At 40.2% G+C, this 11,218-nt stretch overlaps 1 protein-coding gene across 2 annotated transcripts in view; it reads right to left on the bottom strand.

The window, feature by feature from the left end:
• Positions 1-4,854: 4,854 nt before the first annotated feature.
• Positions 4,855-11,218, bottom strand: part of LOC138975828 (MORC family CW-type zinc finger protein 3-like) — a 48,748-nt gene continuing 42,384 nt past the window's right edge. For both annotated transcript variants that reach the window (XM_070348592.1, XM_070348593.1), the window contains 2 exons: positions 10,877-10,968; positions 4,855-10,586 (listed from right to left, as the gene is read on the bottom strand). In XM_070348592.1, coding sequence (XP_070204693.1) covers positions 9,692-10,586; positions 10,877-10,968 — 987 coding nt within the window. In that variant the 3' untranslated portion in view covers positions 4,855-9,691. The remainder of the gene's footprint in view (positions 10,587-10,876; positions 10,969-11,218) is intronic.

Here is an 11,218-nt window from a genome sequence, read left to right as displayed (position 1 = left end):
GGTTGTCTCCCTCATCTTCAGTCGTCTGGACTACTGCAACTCCCTTCTGGCTGGCCTCCCCGCCTCATCCATTCATGGCCTACAACGAGTCCAGAACGCCGCTGCCAGGCTGACGTTGAGGAAGACGAAGCGAGACCACATCACCCCCCTACTTCGCTCCTTGCACTGGCTCCCTGTCAACACCCGAATCTCCTACAAACTGTCCACTCTGGTCTACAAGTGTCTCAACGACTCTGCTCCCGAGTACCTTCAATCCTCCCTGGACCTGTACACCCAGCCCTCCGACCGTCCCCTTCGTTCTGCTGCTGACCCTCTCCGCCTCCACATCCCTCGCTCGAAACTCGCATCTGCTGGTCAGCGTGCATTTCCCTCCGCGGGCCCCTCCGTCTGGAACTCCCTGCCGCTTGAGCTTCGCCAGAGCCCCTCTCTTGACGCGTTCAAGAGTAGGTTGAAGACTCAGTTCTTCCCGTAGCTGGCTGCGACTTTCATGCTCGACATTCTTGTGCTGTGCTCTGTGAGAGGTGTTTTCTTTGTGCTTAATATTATTTTGTTTGGACCTAGCTATTGATGTGTACATTGTTGTTAAACAGTTGTTTGTTTACCAGGGTTTGCTAGTGTGTGATAGGGTTCGTGTCCGTCTGAAGATGTTAGTTTCTTTGTTAGTCCTGTGTTGACAACTCTTCGACAAGCGCTTAGAACTGTACCCACGGAATACGCGCTATATAAGCTTCATATTGATATATTGATTGATTGATTGATTTGATTACGTCATATCCGGCTTTTAGTGAAAGTTGAGGCCGCACTGTCACGCCTTCAATTTTTGATCAAATTGATTGCAATTTTGGTCAAGCAATCAATCAATCAATCAATCAATGAGGCTTATATCGCGCATATTCCGTGGGTACAGTTCTAGGCGCTCTGCAGTGATGCCGTGTGAGATGAAATTTTATACGGCCAGTAATTGCAGCCATTTCGGCGCATATTTACCTTTCACGGCCTATTATTCCAAGTCACACGGGTATAGGTAGACAATTATTAACTGTGCCGAAGCAATTTTGCCAGGAAAGACCTTTTTGTCAATCGTGGGATCTTTAACGTGCACACCCAATGTAGTGTACACGGGGGGGAGTTCGGACACCGAAGAGAGTCTGCACACAAAGTTGACTCTGAAATAAATTTCTGCCGAACCTGGGATCGAACTCACGCTGACAGCGGTCAACTGAATACAAATCCAGCGCGCTACTAACTGAGCTATATCCCCGCCCCAAGCAATGTTCGACGAAGGCCGGACTTTGGTATTGCCCTTCAGCGTGGAGGCTTAAAAATTAATTAATGAGTTTGGTCATTACAAATCTGAAAATTGCAATTAAAATTATTTTTTTAGAAAACGATCCAAAATCAATATTATCTTATTTTTCGTCATTTCCTGATTAAAAAAACATATAAATATGTTATATTCGGATAAAATTTAAAAAAAGCTCTGAAATTGAAAAATAAGAAAATGATAAATAAAATTAAATTTTATAAATCGATTTAGAAACAATTTCATCTTCTTCCTTGTCGGTTCCTGATTCCAAAAACATAAAGATAGCTTTTGGTAGGATTAAAAACAAGCTCAGAAAATTAAAAAGAATAGAAATACAGAAAAGCGTGCTATCCTGCTAAGCCTATCAGCTACAGCGCTGTACCGCCTTTTCTGCGTGCGGGGGCCTGACGATGCAATACGGTCTTGGTGAAACAATGCAGTGAGTTCGACACATTGACTAAATGTAGTCATTTCGCCTCACGCGACTTGTTCTTCTTTTTCTATGAAACAGTCTGATCACCTGACGGGACCGAGCATGTACTTATGGCAATGTGCGGCAGTAAATTTAAACTTGGAGAATACATGGAATAACCTAGTTTTCTGGGTAGTTATGGAAGAGACTTATTAAAATTAATTTTAAAAATGCGAATAGTAATGGACACTATTGAAACAGCCACCATATTGGATTTCTAGAAAACGGTTTTACAGCAACATCAGACATCAGAAATACATAATATTTGGCACAAGGATACACATGACTTATATCTCCAATCATATAGAACGACATTTTGACTAAAGACTACAGTTGAATTTAAATCAATGTTTGTAATCTTCTTGTCTTCTTGTCGTTCGCTGTTAGATCGTCAGTCCGGACTGCAGGGCGAAACGTGCTGTCCTCTCAATTTTTGTAATAAGGATGAATTAATTTCTAACCCCATATTCATCAATCCTTATTTCAAAAAATAATTTAAATTCAACTGTACTCCTTTGTCCAAATATCGTTCTATATGATTGTAGATATAAGCTATGTGTATCTTTGTGCCAAATATTATGCATTTCTGATGTATGGTGTTGCTGTAAAACCGTTTCCTAGAAATCCAATATGACGCTGTTTAAGCCAGTTTCCATAGAAACGGCAGTCTATGTCCTTTAGTATTCACACATTTTTTATGTCTTTGTATAAGTCACTTCAATAACTACCCAGAAAACTAAGTTATTCCATGTGTTGTCCAAGTTTCATTTTGGTAATTTTAGTGCCTCACATTGCCTTATGCATGCAAACTATTACATTGAACGCTGCCATATTTCTGTTAGTTCTTGTTCTTTTTGATTGCTTATGCTTTTTTTCTTACCACCTGCAAATACAGTAAAAACGTGAGATTTGAGCAAGGTGGGTGTTTGATACACTAAACGAGACTTTCCTCTTTTTAGGTAGGTAAGATCAGATGCAACAATTTGACTTGCTGGCAGTCTTGGGAAATGTGTATTGAATGATGTTTTGGACGATGCTACTGTTTAGACTGGTTGATAAGATGATAGTACGTAGTATTATACAGTCAGGTTAGTCGTGGTCTGTTGCACATTCAGCGTTCCTGTCATACTTAATTCTTCAATCAATCACTGAGGTCTACTTGTATTTGCTTCATATTTCGATGGTTGTGTTACTAACAGAACCGATTTAGTGTTAACAGAAATTATGTAATTACTGGTTAAGTGTTCTCTGAAGGTATGTATCTTCTGCGCAGGATAACTGACGACGAAGCCATGATACGATTTCCTTTTCCGATGATGACCAAAGAACTGTGTGTGTATGTGTGTGTGTCTGTTTGGTGTGTGTGTGGTGTGTGGTGTGTGTGTGTGTGTGTGTGTGTGTGTGTGTGTGTGTGTGTGTGTGTGTGTGTGTGGTGTGTGTGTGTGTGTGTGTGTTGTGTTTTACTTTTTGGTTTGTTTTGTTTCTTTGTTTGATTTTTCAAAAACAATACACTGGGTGATCTGCTGTGCAAACGTCGGTTTTGAACCTGGTCAAACTATTTACACTGTGCGTTTTTTCTATTGACAATTAAGCTCGATCATGATTATATTACTCATGAATACAAGGATTTTTAACACGATAAATTAGAGAATGGTATGTTTTCATTGACTTGTTTGGTCGTTCTGATATTTTATCGTCAGCGGATTAATTTAGGCTGTAAAGTCGATGGTATTGTTATGGTTTGATTAAACCATTATTTCGTGTGCAATGCTATTCCTACTGCTGCAGGTGTCGATCGCAAGATCGGTCACACACGGGACTTTTTGCGTTAAGTCATTGCGAAAGTGCAGCGTTTTAAGTCCCCTAAAACATTACGCAAAAAGTCACGTTTTTGACCGCTCTTGCGATCGACACCTGCAGCAGTAGGAATAGCATAGCACACGAAATACGCAAGGTAGCTAAACCAAAAAATACTTTCAGGGTAGATAATTGATTTGACTTTCTTCTCGTATGTAAAAATTGCAAAGTGTTGCCTATTGTGATTTTTTTGGTCGATTTTGCATTTGTCCTTTCACTTTTTGTCTGGTCGATTTTGAAGGTACCCTTGTGTGAGCGGCGGTCACGTGATCCCTGTACAAGAAATCTTTAATCCAAAAGGGGATCCTGATAGTTAAGTGAACGGCCTTAACTGGCATATAGGTTTTAATGAAATGACATTAAAATTAATGCTTTAATTTGGGTTCGAAGTTTGTTGTAATAATGTTTTGGCCAAGTTTAGAATGTCTTAATAACCTTATAAATAAATAGACTGATTATTTGTCGGAGTAACTGATTAATTACAATACCTTTTTTCTTTCTCTCCTCTTTAATTTTTTCTTTTCTTCCTAATTATTTTATATCTTGTATTATACCTTGATCTGCCGAGTAATTGATGTTTTCTTATTTTCTGTTCTCTGGAAAAGTGTTACCACAGGACCGGACAAAACGTGAGATTTGAGAAAGGTCATTGTTTCTATCTCACTGTGAGGCTTCCCTATAGTAAGAGGTCAGATAAAACAATTAAACATTTGTATATAACACATGTGGCAGATGGATGGTTGTGTTGTTGGCTGAATTGATTTAGTGTTGCCTGAAAGTAAGTTTCTACTGCACAGGATAACAGATGAACATCCATGATGTTCTTCCCGTGGACGACCACAAAACACTCTGCTTGATTTCTGCACCATGCCTGGAGATGTATACAGTAAAGGTAGGACCTGACAACCTTGTGTTGGCACTACATTAAGATCTGTTGTTTTAACGTCAGTTTCGAATCTAATCAAATAACGTGTGTTAATGGTTGTCTTATGTTGTTGTTGTTGAGTTTAAAGTACTGCGTGCTTGTTTTCGATGGTTCTTCATTTTCCCTAAAACACACACACACACACACTCTCTCTCTCTCTCTCTGTATGTTTCTCACTCTCTCCCCTCTCTCTCTCTCTCTCTCTCTCTCTCTCTCTCTCTCTCTCTCTCTCTCTCTCTCTCTCTCTCACACACTGACTCTCTTTCTCGCAACCAAAACACAACAAAAACCTGATGTTATTCTTGTTTTTATATGCCTAATTAGAATAATGCCATACTGTGGTAAAAAAAGAAGATAGTCCACAAATAAGTAGCAATTTAATGCAAGTGATATAAATGGTTACAATGGTGAATTAAAGTTTAAAAGTAGGTTGTATTTTAAAGGACCACTCTGCTTCACAGGAAGTTTACAGAACGATGACATCTTTTCACTAAAACAGCAATACTAACCTGATATAACTCACTATAATTATTATATGACACTAACAGATCACTTGAATGGCTATTGAGCTCGCGTAAACTACACACCAGTTTTCATGGTTTATTCAACCCCCGAGCCATCGGGACCCCGTGTGACCAATTGTATTCATACAGAACATATTGAGTCGTTTGCGGTTTCAAAGCGACTCGATCTGCAGTACCATGTTATTGTGTACCTCTGAATATAAAATACAACAAATGACTAATAGTATCAACAACCGAGTGACGATTGACTTCAAAGAAACTGTAGCCATTTGCACAAACACCGTTTTCTTGGGCAATGGTAAGATGCAGCTCATGTGATGTTATAGTAACCCTGTCGCGGCAGTACATTTTTTATGCGCGCAAAAGAAGGTACCAGCCCCATTAACAAACAGTATCAAATGTTCGAAATCTCAGTCGACTAGCATCGCAACACGGAGAAAGTTGCATGATTTTTGGCAACTTACTTCCCCGTCATCAAATGAAAAGAGCTGCATCTTACACGCACCAGTCAACTCATTAACACACCTCGCTTGACCTACATCCAGGCTCCCTACTATCAAAACTTCGAATTTTAGTGACTTTGTCTTGATGATATCATAATTCTTTCGAGTTTTAACAATACTTGTCTAACAAGCTTTCGATTTATTCTCTAGATTTTCAAAGTGTACGTAGGTTTAGCGCCATAACGAGGCCTTCCGATTGATTCCTGTACGTCGACGCGAAAAATATTCTTTGAAAAATGCTCACTCTCCCTGCAGAGCACCTAGGATATTCCCTGGTGGTAAGCGTGTAAACGAAATGGTGTTCGTACTGTATGTAAACGCCTGGCGGTGTCTGCAATCAGAGGCTGATGGTTTACGGGAGGCGGAGTGGGCCTTTAAACAATCTGTTTTTGTTCTTATGCACTAAACCAAAGTCATAACGAAGACTTCGGGCAAGGATTACATAAAACGAAAATATGTGCAAAGTAGAAATCTTCTAAGGATAAATCGCAAATCATAAGAGTTTGGTGTCATACGATGCAACCATTCGCGACCTTGGTCCATCTGCGTTGTTCTTTTTTCTTGCACTTTGGATCCCCAGGTATTGAACATACATGTTAAAAGTAAAACGTTGCCTCTTACTGCCTTACATTGCCTTTTACTGTCGAACTTAACGCATTCTGTAGTCTAAGGATTTGCTTGTTAATATTATCAAGAACGTTTTGACTTATTTCTTTGGATAGGAGAACTTTTTTTTAATTTTGTAAATCTTCCAAGAAACTTTACGAACGAGTTCGTGAATGCTTTCCTTACATTATCACATCAGAAATTCAAAATAATCGTTGTACAAATATGAACGTCTGAATTCAGCAAACAGGCTTCACAACCTCCCTACTCTTAACTTACCTCCTCTATTGGAAAAAGCAGATTTGGAGAAAAAAGAAGGCAATGTTCTCGTGACTTGTGTGTTTGTTTGTTTGTTTGTTTGTTTGCTTAACGCCCAGCCGACCACGAAGGGCCATATCAGGGCGGTGCTGCTTTGACATATAACGTGCGCCACACACAAGACAGAAGTCGCAGCACAGGCTTCATGTCTCACCCAGTCACATTATTCTGACACCGGACCAACCAGTCCTAGCACTAACCCCATAATGCCAGACGCCAGGCGGAGCAGCCACTAGATTGCCAATTTTAAAGTCTTAGGTATGACCCGGCCGGGGTTCGAACCCACGACCTCCCGATCACGGGGCGGACGCCTTTACCACTAGGCCAACCGTGCCGGTTGACTTGTGTGTACAATGCTTATATTTTACAAGATTTGAGACTACTCTAACATTATTATTCACTGACAAAAAGCGATGCAACGGGCAAAAAATCCTGCTGCCTATTTTCAGTAGAAAAAAGGGACCGGAAACATAAGTCACAAAAATCTGTATTTACAGTCAATACACCAAAACACGGATAGTCAGTTCATTCCAAAAACACACTAAAACGTACCAGGACAGAGAAATCACAAAAATGGCAATGTAAATATCAATGTAAAATGTACTTCAATTCAAACCTGATAAAGCAATCAAAACATGTTTGTTTGTTGTTAAAAACCTAAATTATTGTAAAGGAAAGGTAAAGAAACAAAACTGTTGTATTTTAAAACCAACCAACCAACCAACCAACCAACCAACCAAACAAACAGATAAATAAGCAAGGAAGAACAAACAAACGGGGAACATGAACGGCACTTACACAAAACTATTGTTAAATTACATATAATGTATAATGGAAACCAACTTTTCAGACAATGTCTGCCGGCTGTTGTCTCCGGGCATGCTAATGCAAACATTTATGTTCAAAAAAGCAGATTTGTACACGGATATTTAAGTTGCCCCGCACACAATGACTCGACTCCTGCGCAGTTCTCATAACATGGGAAGTAACTTCGTAAACGCGAGTTTTTTTTAAAAACCGCAAATGCACAAAACTTTCAGGAAGCGGGTATAAACAAAAACAGATATGTTTATATGTCATTGTAGGTAATGTAATCACAAAAGTGAAGTAGGTAGTATGGGGTACAGCAAGCGCTTCTGGGCGTTCCTGGCTCTGCATTAGGCTTCTCTAGTGGGCAATTATAAGCTCACTGGGAGGCATTGGCTTTGCTCCAACGGTATTTTGACTGTTTCAACCACACTACTTTAGAACAAAAGTTAAAATGATGATCAAAATATTTAACATTTGGATACATGAACAAAAAAACAACAACAAAAAACTACTTGCAAATAATGTCTTCACATTCTCAAAAAGGTACACATGTTTTATCTCAAAGCACCATTATCAGAGCACAACTAATAGCTACACGATACTAAAACTAGCCTTCATGTTATCAAATTGCGACATATTGCGTAATAAAACATGGTTTGCAAGGGTGCGAGTGTGAAGCTCAAGACATCTGGTCACTCACTCACAAACGGATATGTTTATGAGCCGTATCTATGCATAGGTCCAGATAATGAATACTGTGAAAACTGGGAAGGCTTCTCAGTAAAGTCTACTCCAAAACAACAAGAACAACAGTCAAAACCTATGAAGCCAAACCTTAAAGTTCGTTATGCTGCAAGCTCACAATTTCACAGATTTCGTAAAGCAGATTCGAATCATTACATTGCTTCACGGTGTTCACTTTTGCATACTGTATAAACAAATTTAAAGAAAAAAAACACACACAAAAACATGCATATTAAAATAACCAACTAAGAACAATAAAAAGCATGAGTCAAACAGAAAAACAAAGGAGAACAAAATACCTAAATGCTCAATAACCAATTTTGCTCATTCAAAAGTATAGTCTGGGTCAAGGGCTGGTGGACGACATTCTTTATTAATTAAAAAGAATTAAGGCAACTTTTTTAGTGCTAAGGCCACACAAAAAAAGTTGTATGTTTCTGGACACCCGACCCTACCTAGTTTTTTCCCGCCGACCCTAGACTTTTTTTTATTGCATTTGTAAAAAAATAAGAAGAAAAAAAGCGTCAAAACGAAAGTAACAGACGGCAGACGACACAAGGGGGATAACCCCGCATCCCTTTTGTCTCATTTGTTTTGTAATGTGTTGTCTTTCTCTTTGTATAGTAAGTCCAGTCTCTTTGCGTCACTGTATAGTTATTTTCTACCCTGACCAAAAAAAAATAAAAAAATCCCTACCTACCTACCCTATTTTTTGTAGCCATGTTACCAGAAACATACAACTTATTTTTTTTGGCCTTAAGAAGAACAAATTGTTCGGACGACTAGAACTATCTACTGCTAAATTGGCGTGTTTCCAGCTTTCGCGGTTTGAGCTCTGTAGAGTTCAAGAGCAAAACTCGTCAGATTATTACCCATGCTCAACGTGACATTTTGATGTATTCATTTGAACTTTCGAGCTTCTTAAAAAAGTCAAGCTCTTAGAACAGAACCTGACAGAGGAACGCCGTGAAACAGAACTCGAAAGGCCTTAAACACGTGCACCCAGCACATCTAACTGGCTAGAGAGGTCAGTGTGTGTATTATAGTAGGGACTAGCTGTAAGAAAGGACCATATGGACCTAATGCTATCATCCCTCGGTAATAAAGTTTTCGAGTTCGAGTTCGAGTGTGGTGCATCTTTGAGCTCTGGGGTTGACATTTACCTGTTTTGCACCATATTACACACACAAATGACCAGGGTAGAGCAAAAACCATGAAGAGTTGCACGTAACATTATAACACAAGATAGTACTCATCGTCCTGATCAACTGTTCTTCTTAAGCACTAAATAAAAGTTGCTTTGATGTTTTTTAATTAATAAAAACAGTAATCCACCCGTCCCTCGGCCAGACTTATACAACATGTTTGCAAAAGACAATTTAAAAGCGCAAGGTCGTTGTTGGCTGTGCTATGAGTATGTAAGTAGAAATAACTATGCCAATACAAAGGCACCTACAGACAAATACCTATGTAAACATATTCAACATCAAGCAAGCATGATTAATATAGAAGGAAAAAACACAGTAAGGGAAGTTCAAGAAAAATAAGTATCGTTATAACGTCCGTCCATCCGTCAGACCACTCTCACCCAATTTCTTTATGTCCTTCTGTCTCTGTTTCTTCACATCAATTCTGCTGACGTTCAATATATTTGATCATGTTTTCCACAGTAGTTTCAATTTCCTCTTCGGATCCTTGGCCAGGGAGATCCCCCAAATTGACGTAAGGGATGATGAGACCTAGCAGTTTGAACACGCTTTCTTTGAATTTTCTTAATTGTCTCTGTGCTTGCTCGTGCCCTGCAGAATCGCCCGTGTTGCAAACGTTGCTGCTGTTTGCTGATTCTGTAGCACTGCGATTAATACCGCTGGTAGAGTTGGTATTGGAGGTGGCAGCTTGTGGATTGCTGCTGCTTGTGGCTCCAGAGCTGGTACTGCTGCTTGCGGTATCACTACTATTCCCGGCTGCTTGGCTGGCACTTGCAGTGGCACCACTATGGGTACCTTCAACAGTGGCATTTCCACTTCTGCTTGTAGAGGCTGCAACATTACCAATATTCCCGGCTGCTTGGCTGGTACTTGCAGTGGCACCACTATGGGTACCTTCAACAGTGGCATTCCCACTTCTGCTTGTAGAGGCTGCAGCATTACCAATATTCCCGGCTGCTTGGCTGGTACTTGCAGTGGCACCACTATGGGTACCTTCAACAGTGGCATTCCCACTTCTGCTTGTGGAGGCTGCAGTATTACTTTCGGAACTTGGGCTTGATCTGGGTCTGGCAGTGTTCTTGAAGACAGATTTGGCGATCTGCTTGGTAGCTCGAGCGACCACCCTCTCCAGGGACTGTTCTTCAGGTCCTGTAGCCCCTATTGTTCTTGTATGTTCCCGTACTGGGATTATTCGAGGTTGTGGTTGGGATGGGCTGACCTGTGCGTCTGGTTCTGTGGTAGGTTCTGCAACGGCTGGCTCAAGTGAAGGACTTCTTGTGGCTGTCCTAGGCCGCTTGGACGATGGAGGCCTGCTGATAATCCGAGCATGCCAGGTATTAGGCGGGACCTGATTCACCATAAACTAAATGTGTGTTGTTGTATCTTTAACGATTCATTTAGTGTTGCAGCAGGAATATGTTTCTAATATACTCTGAGTGTACCAAAAATACTGACGGTAAAAACATATCTCAACAAATGTAACTCATGTCTTTGTCAATTGTGAGTTTCTGCTGTGGAATGTGTACGTAAACGACAGAAGAAATGACTTCTTGAAACCTGTGCATAAGAAGACGTCAACTGATTTACTGAAGATACCACATACCTTGGTGTAGCCGACTTTCTTTTCGTAGCTGTAGACGTCGAAGGCGTAGTCACACCACTGGTTGAGGATGGGCCTTGTTCATCTTCGTCAACCTTTTAGAGACACAGGCAAACAGCTTATACGCTATTGATTATTCCATGTTTACTCAATGACCCCTTAAGCTTTGACAGTCAAATGATAACTCAAATTATACACAAACAGATAGAAAGTCAAGTTCATTTGAATAATACGGTAGAGAGAGAGGAAAATATGGGGGATGAAAGAGAGAGTAAGGCAGAGGGGGGATGAAAGAGAGAGAGAGAGAGAGAGAGAGAGAGAGAGAGAGAGAGAGAGAGAGAGAGA

This window comes from Littorina saxatilis, linkage group LG9 (assembly GCF_037325665.1).
Source record: "Littorina saxatilis isolate snail1 linkage group LG9, US_GU_Lsax_2.0, whole genome shotgun sequence".
NCBI classification, from domain to species: Eukaryota; Metazoa; Mollusca; class Gastropoda; order Littorinimorpha; family Littorinidae; genus Littorina; species Littorina saxatilis.
The sequence above is the reverse complement of the archived record's forward strand: the minus strand, read 5'-3'. Positions and strand labels throughout refer to the sequence as shown.